At 41.8% G+C, this 27256-nt stretch overlaps 1 protein-coding gene across 2 annotated transcripts; it reads left to right on the forward strand.

The window, feature by feature from the left end:
- Window positions 1-32: 32 nt before the first annotated feature.
- mapk8ip2 (mitogen-activated protein kinase 8 interacting protein 2) lies at window positions 33-27256 on the forward strand. 2 transcript variants are annotated; one of them, XM_061773432.1, is made up of 14 exons: window positions 33-492; window positions 8951-9056; window positions 15909-16145; window positions 16233-16311; window positions 17592-17693; window positions 17987-20213; window positions 20754-20962; window positions 21176-21251; window positions 21723-21895; window positions 22148-22257; window positions 22489-22611; window positions 23134-23204; window positions 23281-23379; window positions 24122-27256. In XM_061773432.1, the coding sequence occupies exons 1-14, from the start codon at window positions 428-430 to the stop codon at window positions 24192-24194; spliced, it is 3750 nt and encodes a 1249-aa protein (XP_061629416.1). In that variant the 5' UTR covers window positions 33-427; the 3' UTR covers window positions 24195-27256. The 2 variants fall into 2 exon arrangements, with proteins under 2 accessions (XP_061629416.1, XP_061629415.1); XM_061773431.1 differs by having other exon boundaries at window positions 34-492; window positions 17592-17795.

The following is a 27256-nucleotide window of genomic DNA, read 5'->3' on the forward strand; positions in this document are numbered from 1 at the left end:
CGCCGCCCTCCCTGCCCCCGCCTGTCTCCGCACTGCTGCCTGCGAGCATCCGTTGTGTGTCACCGGCAGCATTATCATCCTCATCCTCTCCACACTCTCCATCCTCGTCCTGTGTGCACGGCTGGGGGGGTGGCAGAGACGCCTTGTCGGACGTATTGGATCGTAACTCGGGATCTTTTCTTTTCTTCCTGTTCTATGCAGATTATTTAAACCGAGACGGCCCTCCCTCCCCTCCCCTTCTTTCCCTCCCTCCCGTCCCTTCTGCGTGGATGCTCGACTCCTGGTGCACGCGCAACATCCACGATTGAACAAGAAGGAGGGTGGGGGGGGGGGGAAGCCATCACGAACGTCCTTGCCTTGGATGGACTGCTCTTTCGCCTCCGCGATCGTCTCCACGACATAGTGGGCTCCTCTTGAGTCAGAGAAGATGGCGGACCGGGCTGAGATGTTCTCCCTCAATACGTTCCACTCCCTCTCTCCTCCGGGCTGCAGGTAAGAAAATGCGCCGCGTGGGTGCTGCGTGCGTGGGGTGGGGGTGTTGGGAAGCTGCATTGTAATGCAACTTAAGGAAGATGGCGCACTGTATTAATTCACGTTTGTTTTTAGAACTAACAACAAAAGGTGGATAACAAGAGTGGTGCTGTTGTTGTTGCTGTTGCTGCTGTGGCCTTGCGGTGTTGTGGATCGAGGCCCACGCCCTGATCGCGCCCGCAAAGTGATTGTGATGATGATGCCTGAAACACGAGTGTGAGTGGGATGCAGGCATCATCATCAACATCATCATCATCAGGGTGGTGCACTACTTAGCAACAGTAATCCATACAGAATGATTGCAATGCATGGCTCCTTTCGCTCTTTGAGCTGCTTGGAATTGCTCATGCAGTGCAACAGACAGGCCACAACGTCAGGGACGCCTGCACAAGCCAATGGCATCCGAGGCAAGCTGCTGGATGTAAAAAAAACAAAATCAAAAATTAATCATATAATTAAATTGTTGATTTCAAACTCAAGGTGGATGCACAGTTAGGATTATGATTGAGAAAATGAATAAAATCCAGATGCAAAATACTACTCAATGTATACTATTTTATAAATCAAGATGTGAGTTAACATTTTAAAACTAAAACAACCGAATTATCAGAATCAGAATCAGAATCATCTTTATTTGCCAAGTATGTCCAAAACACACAAGGAATTTGTCTCTTATACTATAAATCATGTCAAATACGATTTAAGATAATAATGGTTTCAAATCACAAATGATCCAACACAAGAGCTGTATATAAAAAATGCATCATCTCAAATAGGAATCCAGATATAATGTCAGATAATATTTTTAAAGACCTTTATATAAAAAACATATCACTTAACAATTTTTGTTATAATGTTAAATAATGTTTCCAATAAGTTGAAATCACAGCTGCAAATGTTATTATAAATAAGAATTTAAAAGAAACATTTTCATAACAATCATTTCAAATATTGTCAATAATCATTTAAATATAATCTCAAACATTAATAAAAAATTATTTCAAGTAATAAAATAATGTTGAAAAATGACACCTTTACACAGATAATAATGCTCATAGACAATGCAATGTACCAATTGTGCTTGTACTGCAGTGGTCGAGAGCTGTTTCTAATATTTTGGTTACCCGAATCATTAGGTACATGAGAAATAAATAGCTCTCACTATAATGACGTGAAGATGTAATGTTTTTTTTTTACCCCACATTATTTAAGTCCTCAGATCTCACATGAATAAAGCTGTGATTTTATGACAATAAAGTCGTACTTTAATGAGAAAAAAAGTCTCTCTGGGGATATACAGTACTCGTAATCTTATGTGAATAAAGTGGTAGCACAGTAAAAGAAAATCAAGAATCTTATGAGAATTTATTTGTATTTTATTGAGGAAACAATATTTTACATTTACAATTTTCATATAGTATGCATAAGTGTATTGATGTGCAGAGTGCTGGACAAAGCCAAACATCCATCCATCCATTTTCTGTACCATTTATCCTCACTAGGGTCCCGGGTATGCTGGAGCCTATCCCAGCTATCTTCGGGTGGGAGGCAGGGTACACCCTGAACTGGTCGCCAGCCAATCGCAGGGCACAGAGAGACAAACAACCATTCGCACTCACCTTCACACCTACGGGCAATTTAGAGTCTTCAATCAACCTACCACGCATGTTTTTTGGGATGTGGGAGGAAACCGGAGTACCCGGAGAAAACCCACGCAGGCAAGGGGAGAACATGCAAACTCCACACAGGCGAGGCTGGGATTTTAACCCCAGACCTCAGAACTGTGAGGCAGATGTGCTAACCAGTCTGCCACCGTGCCTCCAAAGCCAAACAATATCCATCCATCCATCCATCCATTTTCTTCACCGCTTATCCTCACTAGGGTCGCAGGCTGCTGGAGCCTATCCCAGCTCTCTTCGGGCAAGAGGCGAGGTACACCCTGAACTGGTCGCCAGCCAATCGCAGGGCACATAGAAACAAACTATCATTCACACTCACATTCATACCTACAGGCAATTTAGGGTTTCCAATTAACCTACCATGCATGTTTTTGGGATGTGGGAGGAAACCGGAGTGCCCGGAGAAAACCCACGCAGGCATGGCGAGAACATGCAAACTCCACACAGGCGGGGCCGGGATTTGAATCCCGGTTCCCAGAACTGTGAGCCAGATGTGCTAACCCGTTTCCACCATGCCGGCGCCAAACAATATAATTGAAAAAAATTCCTTCCATTTCACCTTGAAACCCAAGCCCAAAGCAACTAAAACCAACCCAATATATATATTTTTTATTACTGTATTAATAATTAGGGCAGCAGAAATAATTTAAATGTCTGATATCACACGCACACAGAATCACAATAGCAACCTCGAAGGATTTGTTATCCAACACTGTGCACTTTTGAGGGATTTAGTTTCACGTTGCAGCTTTATCTCGACATGCGTTCTGATCAATACTACTCGGCAACACGTGACCTCACGCCACAGCGACAGATGATTGGCCATTCTGCTGTTAATCATATCGGGCCCAAAAATGTTATGGTCATAATGTCAAATGCAATCACTATTGTTGTCTCATTGCAAAAATTGCAATATTAGGTTGTGGAACATGCGCAGTGTGACGAATGAGGACAAAAACACGCACCTATCATGTAATCCGCTTTACGTAACAATGCGCGAACTCATTTTGACAAGTCGAGTCTTTATTCTGATGAAAAACAAACTATATTATATTTTTACATTTGTTTTACATGGGTGATTGGCATGTACTGTATTTCTGCATTATTACTACTACTGACTCCCATTTAACGTGAGTTTGATTGTGATTGGTTCATTTTGATCCAGTTATAAGAGGGTGTGCAAACTTGTGCAGGTCATAGGTTACAATAACGATGGCAAAAGTTTTGAAATGATTTCTTTTGCTTTCATTGCTTTTTTAAAATTTTAATATCGCAAAACCTGGCAATTGAACCGGGGTGTGTAGACCTTTCTGAGCCAGTCTGCACACCCCTGCATACTTATTATAGCCAGTTTATTTCCCTTGTGACGAAGAGTAACACTTCCCTACTAGAAACTCAAACAGAAAATAATAATAATAATAATTAATACATTTATTTGTAATTATTTTTGTAATAACCCTAACCCTAACAACAATAAATGTAAATTAAGAGATTGCCAAAATATGCATTATGTTTTGTTTTAATTTTCAGATGGTTAGGAGATTAGTTCCTTTTACATGTCATTATTTTAGTTATTCGTAATATTTTAGAAAAAAATACTACTAATTTTTTATTACTATCATAATTATCATTATTATGATCATTTGCACTCGTAGGTGCGAATGTGAGTGCGAATGGTTGTTTGTTTCTGTGCACTGCGATTGGCTGGCGACCGGTTCAGGGTGTACCCCGCCTCCTGCACGATGATTGCTGGGATAGGCTCCAGCACGCCCGCGACCCATGTGAGGAGAAGCGTCTCAGAAAATGGATGGATGGATGGATGTAAATTTCTTGTAAAATAAAGTAAATAATAATATATGCAATAATTATATAGTATATTAGTAGTATAGCGATTAATGTATTATTTATTTTACACGTTTATAGTACATGTAAATAGAGAGGTTTTATAAAAATGTCAGCATTATATTTTTTGTTTTTGTTTTTTGAATAATTTTTCCTGGTTAAGGACTTAGTTGTTATCATGATGATTAAGATTATTTAACATCCATCCATCCATTTTCTGAGCCGCTGTACTGTATTTTATATCTGTCTTTCTGCTTCGATCAGTCAATTCATCAAAAGTAAACCAAGGAAACACACACACACACACACACGCACGGCCACATGCATAGTGTAAAACCAAAAACAACAACTTGAATCTACATTACTAACAATGAAAATACAGTACAACAATGTTAGTCATAAAACAGAAGGTATATTTGGTTCATTTCTACTAATTATTTTCCAAACATGCCACCTTTATGTCCAAATCCTACTAAAGTGTCTAGGTTGAGTATTTCCTGCTGTTGGATGAGACAAAATTTGACAAAATGGGTGATATGTTTAGTGTACTTAATGCAGTCTGCTTGGAGGTTATTGTTGTGGCAAGGAGGGGCTTGGAAGCTGTACCATTGATGCATTTGTTCAGAGACACTTAGGTCAGACTGAGAAATAGACATGGGGGTCCTTGAATGCAACCCCTCATATTTTCTTCATGAATATGATAAAGAATAGTAATGACATTAGATCATTTGATGGCATTAATATATGCCGTGTGCTCTTACTCACCTGGTATAATGGGACAAGCTCAACAAAAGGACTCCTTCATTAGGTTGAAAGGCATGACTCAAGTTTGTGTGTGTACGCATTAGTGGAGAGTGACAGCAGGGTGAAAAGCCTGCGAAATTGATCTCCTAAATGTCCTTGGCTCTTTAAAAATGACGATGTCATCGTGGACCAGGTGCTGCGCTATTTATTATTCACACGTGGTTCTTGCTTTCATTTAATATTTATAGTTAATGATATTTTGTAAGTACATTTTACTTTTGAGGTTCGGGCTTTGAGAACTAGCAGATTTTTCTTGAAACCTACCCCTTTGTTCTGTGCTGAAAAACTTGCATGTTCACTGTTAAATATTGCTTTGGCGCCATCAGGTGGCATCTTGCTGCCTAGCAACTTTATTGAATTGAGGGGAGGAGCTACATTTTGTTAGGCTGTAGCTCTGTCTAATAGAAAAAAGTGCTTTGGCACCATCTTGTGGCATCAATAGGAAATTGCAAAGTTTAGTTTATTCATTATGTAAATTTATACAGTGTTCACCCAATTATTCTCAATTCGCTACTTGCAAATTCAAATTTTCAGGGGGAACCTATTCTCCACATTTCGCTGAAAAATTCACTTTTATTCCCTCTTTTTGTGCTGTTTTTTTGTTAAATCCGATTTTTTCATGTAGCTGACAAAAACTTTTCAACTTTTAAAGGTGGTACAAATAATGCGTGATCGTCAACTTTATATTACAGTGTACAGGTATTCTATTGTAAATCCAGTGCTGCCTCCCCAAGAGTGCCGCCCTGTGCGGTCGCACACTTCGCACATGCCAATTTCCAGCACCGCATGCACCTGTTGGTTTTTGAAACATCATAAGGGAATCTCGAAACAGTGAAAAAGTAAAACAGCATAAGAACGATCATACTGTACATACTGAACATGAGGAATAGAGGACATACAGAGGTCAGAGGGTACCATAACACAGGCATGAGATCTGCACTTGCAAAAAAAGTACCTGCAAAAGTTCACTTTCCCTTTTCTCTGAAACGTTGATCAAGGATTAGTCATCCATTTATGAATGCCATATTAAAACATTTTTAAACCATCTGTAGTTAATATCTTGATGGCGACAATTATCATGAGAAGACTCTTATACAGTACAGTAGTGGCTTGAGATACAAGTTTAATTATTCCATGACCATGCTGGTCCCCACAAAAACTAGCACTCTATAATAGGATAATAGGACGATGCTGAGCAATGTAATGCGTAAGCCCTTTTAAAGCATTTCGCAATGTGTGTTAGCATTGAGCTAAATGGACTTTATTATGGCAAAGTGATGTGGTTGTTTTACATACACAAGGTGTAATTCTCTTTGTTTTACATATGTTTAGTTTGACAGTAAACTTACACTGGAAGTGGCAACAAATAGCTTGATGCTTTAATCTTCTAAACTGCTGCTTGTTGTGAAGTGAGTTGAGTTTAATTCACTGTCACCATGCATCACTTGTCACTCAAATACAGTATTTACTCTCAAGTCAAAGCACAAAATCGGCCAAATGACAACTCGTATCTTAAAAAACATGTAACATGACTCGTATCTTGAGGGACGACTGCATCCTGTTTTGGAAGAAGGGAATTCGCGGGCCGAGTTCAAGCCTCCGTTGTTTGTGGCTACCTTTCACACAGAACACAGGAAAACGCTGGGCAGTGCGGAAGTGGCTTTCATTTGTGGCAATATCCGACCTTCGCCTGGTTTTATGTAAAAAGCAAGGGTGACTTATTGCAAGATCTCCTGTTACGCTTTGGATGCAGCGTGTGAAAAAGGCTTACAGTATGTTGACCAACTACTAACTCTGCATCCTGCTATTTGATCATTTTTAAGCGCCATTCTGGTCTTGAATAATTTATTTCGACGGCATCTCTCAGCATGAGCCAGCAGTTTTTCAGGGAGTCGCAATGTGTACTTTCACACACAATTTGACAGATGAGGCATTTGGTAGCCAGTTTGTGTGTCCCACAGACGCTGACACTGACGCCAACGCACGTTGGCAGAGTTTGAATCCATCCAACAGAACCTGGGAGGACTTGGAAGGTGTTGTGAAGCACACACCACACAGTGCCTGTGCCAGTGCTTTAATCGCAATATTGCATTACTAATAAGTGAGAGTTGTATCAGTGCTGGAGGTTGGCATTTTTATTAATCTTAGCTTCATTTGGACATGTAGTAATTACTACAAAAAAACACAAAAAAATTGGGGTTTATATTTTTGATAGACCCATACAAATTTAAATCACTATTTGCAGTCCTATTAGCACTGAGTCTCAGGTCCTTAATCCAAAATAAAAAAAGCAATTACAGAACAACCTTGACTTACAAGTTTAATTTCTGCTGCCTGTGACTAGACTTGTAATTCAATTTACTGACATATCATATACAAACCCCAATTCAAATGAAATTGGGTCGTTGTGTAAAATGTAAATTAAAAAATATTACAATGATTTGCAAATTCTTTTCAACCTCAAGTGAATACACTACAGAGACAGGATATTTAATGTTCAAAGTGATAAATGTATTATTATTTTTTTGGGGGGCAAATCATTCTATTCTGTTTTTATTTACATTTTACATAATGTCGTAACTTTATATAAAAATTTAATTTCAAGCTTGGCCACAGCCCAAATGAAACTTGCAAGCCAAAGTAGCACTGGAATTGCTTCAATCGTGCTCATCAGCTGGGTTGCAAACTGAGTGTTGTACACTGTATTGTCCATTGTTGCATGAAAGTGACATCCTAAAACCTGCAAACTTTCACTTGAGCATTTGCTCCGTGACATTGTGAATAACATAAGCTTCCATGCACAGTCTGCGCAGTGTCTTTCCCTCCCGATTACCAGTACTGCAATGCAGCATTTCCTTGTGACACAATTGCAAGGCAGCTGCTGTGGAAAACGAATGCGCGCCGCAGCTAATGTGGCACCGTTGAATTTGAGGCTAACGACGATGGATCATTACACGCGACATCAACTTTATGGACTTCACTCGCTGTGACTTGTGAATGCGAGTTGATGAACTCTCTTCGGGCTCATCTTTTTAACTTGTCAACAGCTCTTATGGCTACAAATAGTGGCATGGTTTTGAATTTGTTAATGCAAAAAAAGATGATGATGTACAGTAGCTAGAAAGAACTGCAATTTAGATTTTTGGTTTATATTTTGTATTTTTGTTTTGTAGTTTTGGTCTTCACTTTTTTTTGTTTTTGTATTTTTGTTGTTTTATTTCTTTGGGTGTTGTAGTTTTGTTTATGGTGTTTTGTAATGCAAGAAATACAATGCAGAAAAGTATCTCAACCGAATTCCAGAATAGGTTTTTAGGGATTTTTGGTTTCTATTTTTTTTTTTTAGATTTGTTTGTTTATTTATGTTTTTCATTTCTTTTATATTATATTATATTCTTGTAGTTTTGTTGTATTATTTAAGGTAATAAAAGACACATCCATGTATCTTGACAGAATGGTAAAATAGATTTTTGGTTTATAATTTTCGGGGTCGTTTTGTTGTGTTTTTAATGCAAAAAGACACAGCAACGTAGCTTGACTGAATTCCCGAACATAATTTTGGTTTGTATTTTTGGTATATTTTTTGTTAATTTTGGCTTGTAAGTTGTTTTTTGTTGTTGTTGTTTTGTGGTAATTTTGGTATTTGTGGGAGGTATTTTTGGTTTGTATTTTCTTTAATGCAATAAAAAAAAAAAAAAAAGACGTAGCAATGTAGCATGACGGAATTTATTTAAAAAAAGTGATTTTCGGTATGCTTTTTTTAAAAACGTTTTTTAAATATTTTTTTAAGAATGCATTTTTGTAGTCATCCTCACCCACACTAAATGGCAAAAGGGGGCTTTTGGAGTAAATATCCCTACAACCATAAAAAATAATCCATGTGAATATATCATTTATTTAATTGTCACGAGTCCCGACAGCGAACCTTATCTTTTTTTGGCATCCATTTTACTGAATAATTGAAAACATGAAAACAATTCAACCAATTTCCATGCAAACCTGACTCTTCATTGCACAGCATCCTCGCATTTCAAGTACAACCAATATATTTGATGCTGCAATGTGCTGACTGTTGTGTGTCCGCCGTGTTTTCTTAGACCAGCCCACGACATCAGCCTGGAGGAGTTTGACGATGAAGATCTCTCCGAAATCACAGACGACTGCGGGATCGGCCTCAATTACGACTCGGATCCCTATGAAAAGGTGAGGCTAATAATGTTTCTGTAAATCCTAATTTGGACCTCTTATGAGCAATGGTGGGGAAGTAACGGGTAAAAAAAACAAAACTTCAATCACGATTCAGAAGCGCTCGCTCACAGACACATTTCCAGAAATAGTCAAATAACAAAAGTTTACTTGTATGTGTAATTTCACACTTGATGGCTGACCTCAACTATATGGAAAATTCATTCCATTGCATTACTACATTGTTACGAGAAGAGGCTGGCAATGATGATTTAAGTGGTTCAATGTTGGCACCAGTTGTAAGAAGCGCTATGAGGACGTGAATGTGTCTATAATTGCGTCATTAGCTGTATCATCCCGGGTTCATCCTCAATTAGCTCCTTCCTAACAAGCCTCCTCTCATATCCTGACTCTCTGGCTCTCTGCATGCATCATGTGGTGTGTAAATGTTTTATTTCGGCGGCTCAGAGCCACAACTGCAGCAGAGGGCAGACGACCACGGACGCAATTTTTTTTCGACAGTGAGGGGCATCCTCTGACCCTTTCCTACCTCCTTCCCTCTCTACCTCCTCTTTTGTGTCCTAGCTCCTTCCCTCGCTGCCTCCTTCTTAATGTCATACCTCCTTTTTCATTTCCTGTCTCCTTCCCTCGCTGCCTCCTTCTTCATGTTCATTCCTTCCCTACTTCCTTCATGTCCTAACACCTTTCCTCATTCATGTCCTATGATCTTTTCGGTCCTCTTCTGTGTCTGATCTCCTTCCCTCTCTACCCCCTTTTTTGTCCTAACTCCTTCCTTCCGTACCTCCTTCCCTATAGCCTTTCCTTTTCATCTACCTCCTCCGTCCCGATCTCCTTTCTCCTGGCAATCTCTGCCCTCTTTCCCCAACTCATTGGTTCTTCCTCTCTCACTCCCGCTCTCCTTCTTTGTTTTTCCTTCCTTTCCTCTCTCCTTCTTTCCTCAACTCCATTCTTCTATCCACCTCTTTCCCTCATTTTGGAGTAATTTCCTCCCTTTTGAGCACTTGTAACCCTTCTTCCTTCCTCCCCCTCTCCCACATTAAGTTGAAAGAACACGTCCTAGCCTTGTGCAATATATTTTTACTTCCAACAAAAGCCAGCAGAGGCCTGAAAGAGATTGAATCTCCTGATGTACAACTCGTGCATTGTGCATATGACACGCAATCATACACATCAGCCTGCCCCCCCAAATAAAACAAAGCAGGATGCACCATAGCCCAGAGGGATCCATCTTCCTGACAGGAGCTGGATTGGACTCAGGCAGCTGCCCCCAAACCTCGATAACGACATTTAGGAATAAGAGCGACAAAAGCGAGACAGGAAAATGTCACGCACACATTTCGGATTGGATTTTCGCATGTCGTCACTTCAGAGCCCTGCAGCAGTCGCTCTTCCATGCACTGACTCAGCAAATGGTGATGATCGTAACATGTTGTGATTTTTGTTGACAGTAGAGCCAACCTTAAAGAGTGAGATTATCCTTAGACCCCTATTTTCAGACCCAATTTATTCTAATTAGTTTGGGGGGTTCAGGATTTAATCTGTGCACGCCTGCCCCTTTGAAAGGAGTTTATGCAATGATACAACAAACAAACAAATGAAACTGGTTTATGTTAATGTATCCAGTTTCACTATATAGCAGATGTTCACCCATTGCGGATCGGTCTGGAAGGTATATGAGGATTCGCCGTATTTATTTATGTCGCGTCTGAATTGCCTGGTTGATTTGCATGATTACAAGACGTTGACTGTCTTAATGGTTCTCTAACTTCCATCTAACGACCCTCTGGACTATAGAAGAAACATAAAATTAGTCTGGCGGGTTTTCTAATTAGACATCTAAAAGTTGTGTTCACTTTTTTTTTTCTTTCCCTACGTGCATGAGCAATTTGTGCTAACTGATCTCTGTCCAGGGATGCTCCCCTATCGATGTGCTTTTGAATAACACAAATCAATTAAGGGAAATATATAAAACACTGTCAAATGATCTACCAGCTTGACCGTGGAGCGATCCTGTTGTGCTTGTGTTAGTTAAGGTAAATGATCTGGGGAAGTGGTATTGATTAAAGGAGACATACAATTAAAACAGTTCTATTTGTTTTGAGGGGGCGGAGTTTGGTTTTCGCATGACGACAGGGGGTGGACATAGGGGTTTGTTTGTTATTGAGTGTAAAACAAAAGCGAGTGTAATCTGCAAAATTCACGTGAGCCCGACAAGGCAGTAAAAGCATGCATTATATTTTCACTCTTGGAGGCAGGACTTCGTTACCAAGCTGGCGAATGACACTTGTCGGCTAGTGTAGCAGATCCGATCAGAGTATCGGCAAACAAAAATATTCAAGTATACGCCACTTATCAGAAGCTAACGCTGTTAGCCAATGCTAATCTTTGCATCCAGCCAGCAAAGCGCAATGCAGCTCTGCTTACTTTGTGATTCTGACATGATAGTGTTTCAGACAGTGTAGTCTGATGGTGGCTCTTCGTCTGGCCGTCGCTTGAAAATGGCGGATCTTTGCCCAACTCGTGGGCATAGAAACACGGTGTGTGGGCAGTATTATGTAAACAACCCCCACTGTGACATCACAGTCCAGCAGAATTCTGAAGAACTTGCTTACAGACACATTTTCAGAAAGAGTCACACAACAAAAGATTTACTTGGTTGTTTTATTTTACATTGGATGTGTGGACAGGCACTTCAAAGACACACCAACTATTTGTATCACATTAAAAAGTCAGTTTTAAATAATATGTCCCCTTTCTCGCAGATACACAGTTGTTATTCATACTTATGCTTTTTTAATGGCCATGCAAACAAATGCATCCTGACAGAACCCATTATTGTTATTATGATCATCCTCGGGATCAGTGGCAGGTTCGCAACGCAGCGGAGGCATGAAGATATGTATAGTTTGCATATCCTTACTATGGATATTTATTAGAGGGACAGGGAATGAGGATTTTGACGAGCACAAGCGCGTTAATATCAGCTCAGAATGAGGATTTGTTGCTCTCCTGGGAAAGGATCGAGTGTTTGTGTGGCACATAAAGCCAGTCTCAGCAGGATTGTGATGTGAGAGCTTTTGATTGGTCCATTAAAAAGACAGCAGGGTGGGAGCCAGAGAAAACTGCTGCGTCGTGCAGACTCCAATCCTGATCAATTATTTCTTGTTTCTGTCTGTGTAAAAATAGAGATCAAAATCCACAAATTTCTGTGAAGTTGACTCCGCCAGTGGCTATGATGTTCCATTTTTTGGCTCTAATAAGTAATCAAAACACTCCTTGTCTGTTTTGTTAGTTGATGGCCGTATGTAATGTCCAGATGTTTTGAACATATGTGACTTGTTCATATGGAAAAGCAGACAAGCGCCATTGAGACAAAAAAATAGAGCCACGCCTTCTTGTAGACTGCTTATAACGGTGTCTCGATGTTGCATTTTCTAACCCTGCAAAACCAAACAACTCTTACTGTATGTAAAACTTGTCGAAAATAATGGTTTTATTTTGGAAACCGACAAGTGCCGTACACATTTTACTGCAGCTAGCGTTGCTATGCTTTGACAGACAAAATAGTGAACGTAAAACACAATAAGACACCAATTGTACAGTATATTGTATAAAACCAACAATAACACACACAAAAAAAAGCCCATCCTTGAGCCGTCACCATATCATGGTGGAGGGGTTTGTGTGTCCCAATGATCCCAAGCTAAGTTGTCTTGGACTTTATGCCCCTGGCAGGGTCACCCATGGCAAACAGGTCCTAGGTGAGGGACAGGACAAAGCACGGCTCCAAAGACCCCTATGATGTTTAAAAATACTGGAAGACGTTTTCCCTTGCCCGGTCGCTGGTCACCGGGGCTCCCCCGCTGGAGCCAGGCCTGGAGGTGGGGCTCGAAGGTGAGCGCCTGGTGGTCGGCCCTGCACCCGTGGGTGTTAATTAAAGAGTTAATTTAAAGTTAAGTGTTAGTTACTGTTGCCTTCATACAAGACAGAGAAACTTAAAGAGTCTATCTAATCTAATCTAAAAAAGATTGTATGAGCCTGAGTATGTGTCGCTTATCAGACACTAATGCTGTTGGCTAATGCGACTCTGTGGATCCAAAGAAACTCAAAGCAGCTTGGCTTTTGGCATTGACATATTTCAGACAGTGTAGTCCGTTTGTTGCTTGAAAATTACGGCTCTTCACCCTGCCTAGCTGCCAAGTCATGGGTGGAGAAATGTTTCATCACAAACTGACAAACTCTAGAATGACATTTCAACGAGCACTTTTTGGGAAGTAGGCAGCTCACAAAAGATTTATTTGGTTGTGTAATTTCACACCTGATGGGTGGGCAGCCAGTCCACAGTAGTGCTGTTACGTTCGCAAACGTTTCGTTCATAAGAAAGAATTTCTTTAGTGAACGAACTGAACCGAATCAGTTTATGAAATGATTCATTCTTTCAGCTTGGCCGCCACCGGCCGCCGTGAGTCGAGCGAGTCGGCTGGGAGTGGAAACGGAACTGCTGAAGCGTTCTGTCACTCACTTCTGAATCTTTGGAGAATGACCAATGAGCAGCCAGCGTGCAGGTGGGGGCAGGACTTCATTAAAAGTACTGCCATGTGATTTGTGATTCGCCAGCGTTGTCACTCACTTCGGCGAATGACCAATGAGCAGCCAGCGTCAGGCAGCGCGTGCAGGCGGGGGAGGGACTTAATTGAACTGAGTTATTCAAATCAGTGAACTGGTGTGCTTGAGGAACTGAAGAACTGAAGAGTGATTCATTCAGGGGAGGGACTTAAGTGAACTGAGTCATTCGTTCAGTGAACTGGTGTACTGAGGAACCTAAGAACTGCAGAGTGATTTGTTTGTTGAACTTATCGTTCATGATCTGTTAGACACCGAGTGATTCGGTCGTTGAACTTCTTCGTTTGTGATCCGCTAAGGAGCGATGTACTAGTACGATGAGTGATTCGTTTGCGCAAGGAACGGCGTACTACGCCGTGAACGTACTCATGAGTGATTTTAACCGCAAGTCCTGACGTCATCGCGGGGATAGCTTTCAGTAGCAGCCGTTTCTTTGAGCTAACGGGTCATGTTGAGTTAGTCAAGCACATGAAAACAAGCACGCATATTTAAAATAAATGTAAATTAATAATAAATGTACATACGTACACATACATATCATTCGCTCTGTCTCTAATGCGATTATTAAACCTTTTTATTTCATAATAATTATAATAATACATTAAACCTATAAAGCTAGACATTCAGATGCTTTCCACTAATCAGATAACAATAACAGTAAGGTGAGTGAGCAGCCCGGGGGGCAGGGTCTGGTGTCAGCGATGCTGTCCACCGCGGTGGAATGCAGAAAAGTCACGCCGGCCGGCGAGAGCCTAGCTGGACGTCAGGGGACGCAGAAGGATGGTCGGTGGCTGAGCTCGCTGATTCAGTCCACTCAAAAGAACTGCCGTGTCCATCACTAGTCCAGAGACCCAACTCTTTGTACACAAGCAATTATAAAGTAAATTTTCTATAAAAGGTCCTCTTCAGGCTGTAGGGGAAACTGGGTCAAGCTCCCTGACGGATTATGTCCCAATACTTATGTCCATATGGGGTATGTAAGGTTCCCTGAAGAGCGGATGATGAGTTATGTTGTGAAATGGAGCATCTGCCTTTCCAGCGAGCTCAAGACATAGAACCAGATGTACACAGGGCCTCTCCCTAAAAGCAGTAGTGAGTCACTTGCACAGGAGACTAGCTCTAGCATCCATCCATCCGTCCGTCCACTTTTCAGGTCACAGAGAAAAAGACACTCCATCCTAAAAGCTGGATTGTAACATGCTACTTTTACATAGTTACATTTACTTATGTAGCTTTATTTGATAAATGCGATCTACAAACGTATTTGTTTTGGCTTGTAAGAGAGACTTCTGTCTCGGGGCGCAATCACGTGACACTGTTTCACCAAGTCAACGGAGCCAGAAGCAATGTTTTCAAAGTGACATGCTTGGCAGAAACAGCGGAACAAACAACGGCCTGAATTTACCATTTGATACATGTGTTTATTTGACGTTCATCTTCTGACGTTTGTAGCCTGTTACTTTTTTCACTGAATATTTAGTCTTACTCAGGTAATTTTTTTGGAGGACTACTTTTTACTTGTACTTGAGTCATATTCTAAAGCAACAGTACTCTTACTTGAATACAATTTGTGACTGGTCGCCAGTCATTGCTTTGTGAGTTTTAGAAACAACTCGCAATGTGATGCAGTGCAGTTTTACACTACTGAATGTTAATAGATTGTGCACTCAAATGTGGGGATGAAGGTGTGGTCTGTTCATTGGGCCTTCCCGTAAAGCTTGTGAAACCTGAGCAGCATGTCAAATTGATCCACCTCCCTGGCTCTTTGTTTTTCACCCACATTCTTTTTGGTCAGTGAACGTGTTGTTTGCAAAACGCCTTCATGGTTTGGCTGCACAATATCAACGATGGCTAATATCTTAAATGGTTTCCAAAATGAGAGCCCACACATGACAAGGAAAAAAAATGGGTGACAACACCTAACAACAACACCAAGATTCCACCTGATAGCACGAAAGTCACATTTTCATTGCTTTGGCTTGAGCAAAAAACAGCAAATATAAGGCATTTTAAGTAAATAATGAGGTTAGCTTCCCCCACAAAACAAAAAAACAGCAAATTCACGAATGCTGAACTGCAAATGTATAGGGGGTTTACTATATATGGTTAATGGTAGAACTTTTTCTATTGTACCTGCTTTTGGCGCAGAAGGCACTTTAATAAGCACACATACTCCCAAATGTGCTGCTAAAGTATCAACTTGATACCATCCGCTATTTGTCCCAGGATGCCCTCATTCTGGAGAAGAACGACATGCACCACCCGGTGTGCTCCTTCCAGGACGACTTCCAGGAGTTTGAAATGATTGATGACGAAGATGAGGACGATGAAGAGGAGGAGGAAGAGGATGAAGTGGACCCCGATGCGCCGCCATCTCCCTCAGTGTCGCCTCCCCCCTCACCAATTCTCGGCACCCTAAAGAGCAGACCCACCACGCTAAACCTCACCGCGGCTGTGTCGCAGGTACACTTTCGCATACACAACCTACTGTACGTTCTATATAAGTACCTCTGATGCATAACCTAGTTTCTGTCCTTTTTTTGTAATTAGGATTCTCTCAACAACAACAGCAGTCTGTCGCCAAAGAAAGGAAGCTGGCAAGAATCGTTGCGCAACCCCATTTCACAGGGTGAGATTAGGTTTTGTTACTTAGGGGGCCTCCAATGCACCAAACAGAGTCAACACTCCAAAAGTTACTCAATCCTGTGCCCTGGAACGTAAGAAAAAATCAGCCCCTGACAACAGTTTCAAGCGGCATGTTGGCCGACTGGTTACCACAGCCGTCTCACAGTTCAGAGGTCGTGGGTTCAAATCTGGGCTTCGAGTTTGCCTGTTCTCCCCGTGCCTGTGTGGGTTTTTGCTGGGTACCCCCAAAACAAGGTTAATTCAAGACCAAATCGTGTATAGGTGTGAAAATGAGTGAGAATGGATGTTTGTCTATATGTGCATTGCTATTGGCTGGCGACCAGGTCAGGGTGTACTCCGCCTCTCCCCAAAGTCAGCTGGGACAGGCTCCAGCACACTGGCGACCCTAGTGAGGATAAGCAGTACAGAGACTGGATGGATGAATGGATGGATGGAGACCAGTTTCACCAACAACACAAAATTGGGTAGGCATGTCTATATGAACAGAACGCACAAGAAAGTCTGATGTACTCATGCCTGAAATTGGACAGGAAGTCGTCCATTTTGGTTTGAAGTCGCCAACCAAGTCTATGAGAGAGTTTGTCCAAATAAGCCCCGAATGGAAGCAGATATCATAGACAGATGGGCGACTCTAAATTTTGAAGGTTTTGTTGCCGACGCCATCTAATGTGGCCCGAGTATGGCCTCAAAGTTGAATGATCGTCTCAAAGATCTGCCATGGTGCGAAGACCCATTCATTGCTGGCTATTTAATTTTGGATTAATATTTATAAATTAGCGGCACGGTGGTCGACTGGTTAGCACATCTGCCTCACAGTTCTGAGGACTGGGTTTCAAATCCCGGCCCCACCTGTGTGGAGTTTGCATGTTCTCCCCGTGTCTGCGTGGGTTTTCTCCGGGCACTCCGGTTTCCTCCCACATCCCAAAAACACGCATGGTAGGTTGATTGAAGACTCTAAATTGCCCTTAGGTGTGAATGCGTGCGCGAATGGTTGTTTGTTTATATGTGCCTTGCAATTGGTTGGCGCCCAGTTCAAGGTGTACCCCGCCTCTCGCCCGAAGATAGCTGGGATAGGCTCCAGCACGCCCGCGACCCTTATGAGGATAAAGTGGTGCAGACATTGGATGTATGGATGAATGGATTTATAAATTACTTTGCAAAAGCCTTAGGGCATCATTAGATTTGCTTTCATCTATTATAAATATATGCTATGAATTATATTTCTTATTCTTCATTCATTGCAAACTTGTACTCCATCTCCAGGCCGCACGAGTCCAACCCGCTCATGTCTGGAGGATGGTAGCCACGTGACAGGCCAGTGTCCAGCCTCATCGGTTTTCGAGCCCCCAGGGTCCCAGAGTCAAGGTACTCCAGCAAAACAAGCAGGGGAAGGTGGGAACCGCCATTCCCCTCACAGGCCCCTCCTCTCTGACATGGAGGGCAACAGGCGGGAGAGGCTTGCATACGGTAACAGAAAATAAGGCCTGCCCAGCTAGTTTAGAACTCATTCCATCCAACATTAAAGTGATGCCCATCACCAGATTACTGTTAGCTGTGTCCATTTGATCTCATGGTAGCACCTATGCATAATTCCAAACACCATCTGATATTCTTCCTTTAAAGTAATTTATTTTTCTCTGTTAATGTTATCTTCTCAGGCTCATTTGGTCAACTTAACTCCCATCCTTGCCCTGGGGATGTCATCCAAACAAAGGCCAATCCTTCAGTTCACCCCACCAGAGTACCCTCTGTCGATGAACATTCCCAGTGTTCCGACACAGAGGTGGACCACGATCTCAACAACGGCCACAACCACAAACACCTTAACCGGCTTGCCACAGACACGTACACAATCACAAGCGAGTCTGGCACGGAAGCAGGGAATGACCTGGATCCAGAGGGAACCAGTCACTGCTTATCATCGACTGCTCCTTTGGGAGGCAATGATGGCGCCGACACCCCATTGTCTGATGACGAGCTCGACAAGGACTTTGAAGTTGAGTTCATGTGCAAGGAGACATATGATATGGTGTGCAAGGAAAATCCTTCATCATATGTGGAGTTTCCATGCATTGAGCCCTATGAGCAGGCTGCCTTCTCCAGCTGTGTAGCCTCCAATCACTCAGAGGCTCCTGACCAGTCCAAAAGTTCAGATTCTCCTGCCTTGGCAAGTCTGGTGGCTTTGGCTCATGATTCCCACTCTCCGTCGTCAGACCCTGGGATAGCAGACATGAACCAGCAAGGTTATGCGACTTCAGACCTGGACAAGGAACTGAGCTCGCCAGGTTCTGACTCTGAGCTTGATGAAGAAGTGGACAAAGCATTTGCCTGTGAAGGTCCCGTGCACTCGAATATGATCTCGTCTATCTCAGAAACTGAGCTCGACCTGACTAGTGATGATAGCAGCAGTGGACGCTCTTCTCATCTCACCAACTCCATCGAGGAGGCCAGCTCACCCACATCAGACCAGGAACTGGAACCGGATACAGAGTTAGAGCAGGACAGTGGGATTGTCGGACTCAAAAAGTCTCTCTTTTTGGGCCAGCCTGACCCAATCAAAGAAGGGTCTCCCATACCTTCTCCGTCTCCTTTACCCTCTCCAATGATCGCCACCCCATCCCCCGTTGACTCCCCCGTTTTGCTACCCAAGTCGTATGATGGTGACCAAGCTCTGATGGAATTTCAGAACGTGGATGTTGATCTGTCTGGCGAGCACCAGGCTGACCCAGACGAGACTCTGCCTCCTCAACAATGTGAGGACAGCATGTCCAGACAAATGGTGCTCAAGATAGAACCTGATCACAGCCTCGAGTGCTTCAAACGCTCCTTCTATCTACCAGTGGGACCCAGTCTCATGCCCACCACAGATGATTATGATGAAACCAGTGAAGGGGATTCAGAATCGGAAAGTGAGGATGACCTGAGTGAAAACTCAGACTCACCCTGGCTGCTTAGCAACTTGGTCAACAGGATGATCTCAGCAGGCTCGTACCCAATCAGCTGTCCTGAGGAGTGCTTCAAGAGGGAGGTGTCTGTGTCAGATACCATCTCACCATCCTCAGAAATTAGTGAGGGAGATAGTTTTGCTGATGAAGACCCAGAAATGGTTAGATCAGAGAAGGATGTTGAAGGGCCCAGAAAAGTTAAGGCCGAGCTCGGTGAGAGAATTAAGATTTTGGAGTCTTCAAATGAAGGTGTAGCCATGAACTCTTGCCTCTATATGTGTAACCCCACCAGTGACACAATCAAACCACTGAGTCTCGATCACTGTGCAGAGAATTTAAGAGACACCACCGATTACTCCTCATGCACTCCCAGATTCTCCACCACAGGGAAGAACTTAACAGAGAAACTCTCCAAGAACACCAAAAGACGAGACGAAAGCGAGGAGCCCAATAATGACTTGACGATACTAGAGGGAAGGAAGGACCTAGATTCTCTGAGCCTTAGCGAGAGCATCCTAAGCGACAAAAACATCGGACGGGAGACAGAGCCCAGGACAAGTCGCTCAACTGCTTCCCTTGAACGAATCACTGAAGTCAAACACAGCCTAACACTGGACATACCCACTGCTCAGACCAACCGTTGCTTCAGCCTCACTTACTCTACGGATAATGACGAAGAAGATGACCAAGGGGACTCGTACCCATTCTTGGATGACTTGAGGAGACGGTCCCACAGGGGTAGCGATTTACAGCTCGACGGTTCACCTCCTGCAGAGTTCTCTGTGGCGGATCATCCCTGCCCTGACCGAAAGCTTCCACCGTGTGAGAAAGACCTTTCTCCAAAGGAACCCAGTGAAGACGAAGGACTGGCCTACGACTCTGTGAAGTACACGCTTGTGGTTGATGAGAACACAACTCTGGAACTTATCAGCCTTAGAAGGTATGCTATGGCAGTAACCTTAAATTATCCTAGGGGAAGGTTGTTGTCCAGATTACATATGATAAACATCTTAAAAGGACTACTCTTTTTGGTACTAATTGGCACTTTCCATTTGTACTTTTTTCACTAAAATTTACTTTCACTTGCTACTATCAACATGTAAGCTGGTGAGTCGGGTAATCCTTTCTCTGTGTAATGACTTACATGTAGGCTGCCCAACGATTGCATAAAGTGTCTGAAAAGCTGACCGATGTATAAATAGATCATTCAAGAAGAGGGAATTAAAAGGAAAACGTCAGCCACGGGGCAGCCGATAAATGCATGCAGACTAAGGGAATGAACAGTGGAAGTATGGGGGGGATCATTTTCTTGATTAAAAATATTACTAATCTTTATAAGTTGATTTTTTTATTATTGTTACTTAGTCTTTAAAAACATTTACTTTACCGAAACACGTAAACTGGAGAGTAGGCTTGACTGTAAAATATGTGCAGGGAGCAAGTTTTCAGTGTGACACTTCAAAAGCCTTCATCTTCTCAGGTGCACATCTGTCCTGAGTGACGACAGCGACCTCTCCACACTGTGCGACGAAGAGCCTTTAGGGACAGGTCAGGTGGACTATTGTTGCGATGATGAGGGAGTGAGGCCGGAGCTTCTCAGTTCATCCGAAGGCTCTTCCCCTGAGGCGGAACTCCCGTTTTCCAAGAAGTTCCTCAATGTCTTCGTCAATAGCACGTCACGCTCCTCCAGTGAGTTAAAAGCAACACGACACTAATAAGTTTTTGGAAAGCTTTGGGTGTCACAGAACTATTATGTGAACATTGTCAATAGATATTTAGAAGGCCATTCTGTGGTGGCCTTTATTTTCATTTTTTTTAATATTATTCCTTAGGATTTTATTTGTATGATTGAAACATTGTTAAACATGTAGGAGAACTGCTTCCTGTCTGTTTCTCACGTAGGTACGGAATCTTTTGGACTTTTCTCCTGCACCATCAACGGAGAGGAGCGGGACCAAACACACAGGGCAGTGTACAGGTGAGATACATTACCTAATGACATCCCCGGCATGTATGGACAGACAAATGTTCGCACTCAGATTCACACCTATGGTCACTGAGCATAAATCGATTTCCAATCGATTGATGCATCATGTCTGATGCAATTGAGATAAAAGGGTGTCACAGTGGAGAGGTCCTGGGTTGTTCATGTTCTCCCAGTTTCTCCAGGTACTGGGGCTTCCACATTTAAAAAATATGCTTGTTAGGTTGAAGACATGGAAGACTCTAAATTGTCCATAGCTGTGAATGCAAATGCAAATGCTTTTTTGTCTATATGCACCCTGCAATTGGCTGGCAATCAGTTCAGGCTGAACCCTGCTTCTCGCCCAAAAGGCAGCTGGGATAGGCTCCAGCTCTTCCGCCACCCTAATGAGGACATCCCAAAAAGGATTGATGGAGTTGATCTGCGGTGATTCTGGTGTCCTAATCCCTGAGCATCCCCCTGTAGGTTTATCCCCAGACACGCAGATGAACTGGAGCTGGACGTGGACGACCCTTTGTACGTGGAGGAGGAGGAGGACGATTACTGGTACAGAGGCTACAACATGCGCACGGGAGAACGCGGAATCTTTCCCGCCTTCTACGCTCATGAGGTCATCAGTCACTCCAAAGAAATATTGGGTAAGCGCAAAACTTCTGATTGCCTTTAGTTTAAGGTTTTAAGGTTTTTCTAGACATAGGGCCCAAGAAAGTGTGTGCTGATGATAGTGTTTGCACAATTGCCCCACCATATACACAATTGCCCCTGCATTTGGTTTTTATAGTTTTGAATAGAAGTTCAGGAAAAATTGCGGCAAACATTTGTGGTGTCCCACATAAAATGGCGTACAGGGCCAGATCCATGTTTGACACCTGTACTTCGGTCCTTTCCAGCCATGAAACGTAACCCAGCGTGGATAGAGACGTTCGACGTGCAGTTCTTGGGTTCCGTGGAGGTCCCTCAACATCAAGGCAACGGAATTCTTTGCGCTGCCATGCAGAAGGTAAGCCAACACTGCCAAACACTTACAACAGACACGTGTTTGTGTACGGTGGTACTTTACGACTGCCCCAACCTACCAATTTGTGACTTACGAGCCATGGCTTGGTCGATTTTTTTTGCTTTGTGTTACAAGCCAGAATTTAAGTTATACAAGCGAGCTTCAGATACGCCTCCGCTCGAGTGAAGTGAAGAGCCTCTGTATTTGTTTGTGACGATATCTCCTCTGTGGAAGATTGCACTGTCCAGGAAGCGGACGGTGCACGTGCGGCCCCCATCCCTGTGTGAGCTGGAGATCAGCTTGCAAGGAGTGAAGCTGATCATGAGTCTGGAGGATGAATACGACTGTCTGGACGAGGTAAGGAGAACTCATAGAGCCCATACTGTCATGTTCAAAACATGACATACACACATACATGATGATAATGATATTCCTACTTTGACAAAGATAACAACGCTCAGTTTTGAGAGCACTAGTACGTGGTCTCACTCTCTTACTAGTAATGTTGTTTTTTTTTACCCCACTACTTGGTTGTACTAGTATGCTAAATTTTCTTACTAATGAAGACAAAGCGTGTACTAGTACAGCAACCTTAATGTGGATATCAAGGATATTGAATCAATTCTTAAAGGGCTTTCCGTATTACAGCGGATGTACAATAGACATCTGCTTTTCTTGTGGTGAGCTGTTGGTCATTATTGTAGAATCTTAAGTCTGACATGGTGTAGTAGTCATAAAAGAGATTTATGACAGCAGGGAATAAGGTTAATCAGAAAAAAAAAAAACGCCAATGAAAATCTAAATCCAATTTGAATTCTGGTACCGCAAACAGTGATAAATGCATTTAATGGAATGCATTGGTTCTCTCTCTGTCGTCAGTTTGACAGATGCAGTCACTTCTTCCAAATGAAGAACATCTCCTTCTGCGGTTGTCATCCGAGGAATAACTGGTAAGCGGAGAGATCCGCCGTCCCTAATGCGCCGGTGATGACGCATTGTCTGTTGTGTGCTCTTCTTTTTGCACAGCTACTTTGGCTTTATCACTAAGCACCCTATGCTGAGCAGGTTTGCGTGCCACGTGTTTGTCTCCCAGGAATCCATGCGACCTGTAGCGGAGTGCGTTGGGTGAGTGCAGATCCTCTTATGGTGAAAGTAACAAATTTAAATAATCTGGTGCAAACAAGTTTATCGAACTGTGCCAATCATAACAGCTTTAGGAAAAGTTTTAAGTGACGCAAGTAACATTCTTAGCTCTTTTACAAGTGTAAAAAGAAGTTAAGCATTGTAGAATTTGATGTGTATTGTTAGGATGGATTAAAGTATTGGGAAAACATAATGTTAAAATATTGGGACATACTTTTGCCTTTACGGTGTCCCAATACCTTTGGCCACATGGCGTCCTAATACTTTTGACCAGCCTGACCTTGTCACTTTTGCAAGTTAATGTGGAGAGATTTATTCATGTGGCGGTCAAAGGTATTGGGGCACCGTTTGGACAAAAGTATTGAGACACTATATGAAAAAAAGAAAAATACTGGGACACCATTACAACAAAAGTATTGGGACACAATAAGGGCACAGCATAAGTACATAAGTATTAGCACGGCAATGGGGCAGAAGTATTGGGACACCATGTGGATAAAAGTATTGAGAAATCAATCATAGGGGAAAAAGTATTGAGACAACATAAGGTTTTATGATGAGTCAAAGTTTACGCCTGAAAGAGATTATTTTCTATTATTTCCTATGGGATAAATTTGGAAATATGACCACATTATCTTATGAGATTTCCGATAAGGACTGTGTACATGTGTTAATATTTATCTAATTATCAGCAAAGACATTTAATGGTCTGTCTTTTGTTTAGTCGGGCCTTCCAGGAATACTACCAGGAACACGTGGAGTACGCCTGCCCCACCGAGGACATCTACCTGGAGTAAGACGCATTGCCTTGTACGCTCATCCACTTTGCCATCAGAGGGCTTCTTCTTCTTCGTCTTCTTCTTCTTCTTCTTCCTCCTCTGAGACTGGGCTCTTCAGTTCAACAGCAAACCCATCTTATTTCCATCTCAATGGAATCGTTCCTTTGACCGTTTTCTACGAGACAAACTGAAATCGCTGAGCTATTTGAAGGTTCCTCTTCTGACATGTAAATCACCTACCTACCTACTAGTGACCATTCACTCTCCCAACGCATGGCTTGTAGGATTTACCGTGCACAGCGACACGTATTCAGGAACATCGGCGAGCGGCTCGACAAGGTTTGTAAATATGTATTTGTTGTAATGTTCCAGGCTGCTCGGGTTTCTACAGGTAGTCACACGGCAGCAAAGTAGTGGCAGAGAGTGCAGTGAGCTTACCTCGGTGTCGCGTACAACGTGTGCTGTACATAGATGTATAGGAAGTAGACGTACAAACCAACAAACAAACAAACAAGCGCCTCATCCACACTTGCAAAGGGATGAAGGAAGCTTGTGGTTGTTCATGGCTGAGGAACATGACGTCAATATCATCAACCGAATCAGTTTGGACAATACCAATTGGTAGTGTTAGGTGCCACACTGAAAAGATGAATTCATCGCACAATGACTAGAAAGAAGTCAGCAACTTATGAATATAAAGTCATAATGTTATGGGTGGGGAGGCGGGGGGGAGTACAGTTGACTCATCCAAATCACTTGTCTCTCAAATCAACTTTCCCCATTGAAATGAATAGGAATGCCATTAATCCGTTCCAGCCACTCCGAAATATTTTTTTTTCCTAATCTATTTATTAAAAAGAAAAAATAGCACTGGACAGCATTGTACTGTATAAAACATACCATCTACTAAAATAGAATGTAAAGAAATTTTTCTTTCATTGCTATGTTTTACTTCACTTTCATTTAACTTAATTTTTACATTTTCCTTAAATTAAGCAGCTTCTCCATCTTTTCACAGACAGAGGGCAGCAGCTTAGAAGTTATTTTAAAGCCCTTGGCTGGCGCTAGAGCCTTTATCGACGCCTTCTCACTATCTTTCTTAGGACCCGAGGTTTGAAAAAAGAAAGTTTCTCTTGAAACTTCCTTGTGAGACTTTTTAGGGCATATGATATATAAATTTTTTCTACAAATCTTTCCTAGTTTTGTTTATTATGATTGCGAATTAAAAAAAAAGACTTATCACAAGATTGCAATCTTATTTACTGTAACATTATGATTTTATTTTCAAAAAAGTCTGGATTTTTTTCCCCCTCACATTATGACTATTCCTTCATAATGTATCTTTTTTTCTTGGGAAACATTTTTTTGCATAGATTCCATTTATCTTTATTCATGCAAGATTGCGACGTTCTTCTCACAAGGTTATGGCTTTTAGCATTGCTATTACAACAGTTTAAAATGTGATTTTTTTTGTAATATTACATATTTTCTTGTAAAATTTAATTAATAATATTGCAACTTTTTTTCTGGAAAAATATGACATTTTTTCTCGTATGATTACGACTTTTTCTTGAAAAGAAAAACATTTTTGTTTTTCATATTATGACTTTACCCTCATACGATTAAGACTTTTTTTTTACCTTTCTTGTAAGAGTACAACTTTTCTTTTTCCTCTAGCAAATAGGAACCTTTTCTCCTCCCTAGAGAACGTTTTCCTCAAATTCTTTTTTTTCTTGTAATATTACATAATTAAAAAAAATCGTACCCTTTTCTCAGCAGAAAATAGAACTTTTTTTGTTGTAATATTATGACTTTTTCTTGAACAATAGGACATATTTTTACCTAATAAAAATATGACTTTTTTTGTCTCAAAAAAGTCTTGGTTCCCTAAAAAAATTTGACTTTTAGTTGTAATATTACAACAGATTTTCCTCGTAACTATAGGGACTTTTTAAAAAACAATCTGAATTTTCTCTTGTATTATTACAACTTTTGTTTCCTTCTCATGACATCACACCTGTATTCTGGCTGTACAATTAGTATTGTTTTCTCTTCAGTGTGGCCCTAAAACTTAGTTGGTTGGACCATACAGCACACGCAGCTTGTGTTGAACTTTTGTTTCTTGTTTGTAAGCCACCCGAGAGGCCCACTGAAAAGCCATATTTTCACTCCCAGGACTGTTGGGGCGTGTAGTAAAAACGTCATGTCTATTGTTTTTGTTCTGAACAAGCTAAAAAAAAAAAAAAAAAAAAAAAAGTAGCTGGGCTTTTAGGTACAAAAGCGGACAGAAAAAGGGGTATGGTTGTCACACGCGCTCTCATGTTTTATTTCTTGCTTTCTAGTGTGGTGACAAGGTCATATAATCTCCAGTATTTAACATCTTATATACAAGAGGTGGCACATAAGGATTGCTGTTTGACAATGTATTCCATTTCTTTAATATCCAGTTTAAGGTCCATGTACTAGTACGCTCTTTGTCCTCACTAGTGAGACAATTTAGCGCACTAATAGAACGGCTATCTAGGACATGGTATAAAAGCTCAGATGGGTTTATGAAAATTGTGTTTGTCAGGAAAAAGGCAAGGCTTGGCCGTTATCTCCATCCATCCCAATGCTGTCATTTAGCTGGTGTATATAATCATAGAGACTCCCAAGTAGTGTTGTGTCCTTTTTCTTCTGTCTGTTATCAGCTAATGACTGTGTCATGGATTCAAAAGAGACCACAACAACAACAACAAAACTACACATTCATGTATGTGATCTGCAATAATTGGATGTTTCAACATTTTTTTTTGGAATTACGTTTAGGACACAATGCGGTGATCGGGTTATTGTGCCCCGATACAAACACACTCGGGCAAAAATGGTTTTGGAGACAAATAGGTGCTGCGTGGCTACCTTGCTAATGGGATAGGATGTATACAGTACTACGTACATTAGAGGAATACAGTGCAGTATGTGACTGAGCAACATATCTTATCTTTTACCTTTCAAAACTTGTACATTTCAAGGGAGAAAAAATAGAATCTGCCTTGTCATGAATTAGGTCTTCAAAATAAAATATATGCTTGATGTCCAAA

Source organism: Phyllopteryx taeniolatus, chromosome 5, assembly GCF_024500385.1.
Source record: "Phyllopteryx taeniolatus isolate TA_2022b chromosome 5, UOR_Ptae_1.2, whole genome shotgun sequence".
Classification (NCBI taxonomy): Eukaryota; Metazoa; Chordata; class Actinopteri; order Syngnathiformes; family Syngnathidae; genus Phyllopteryx; species Phyllopteryx taeniolatus.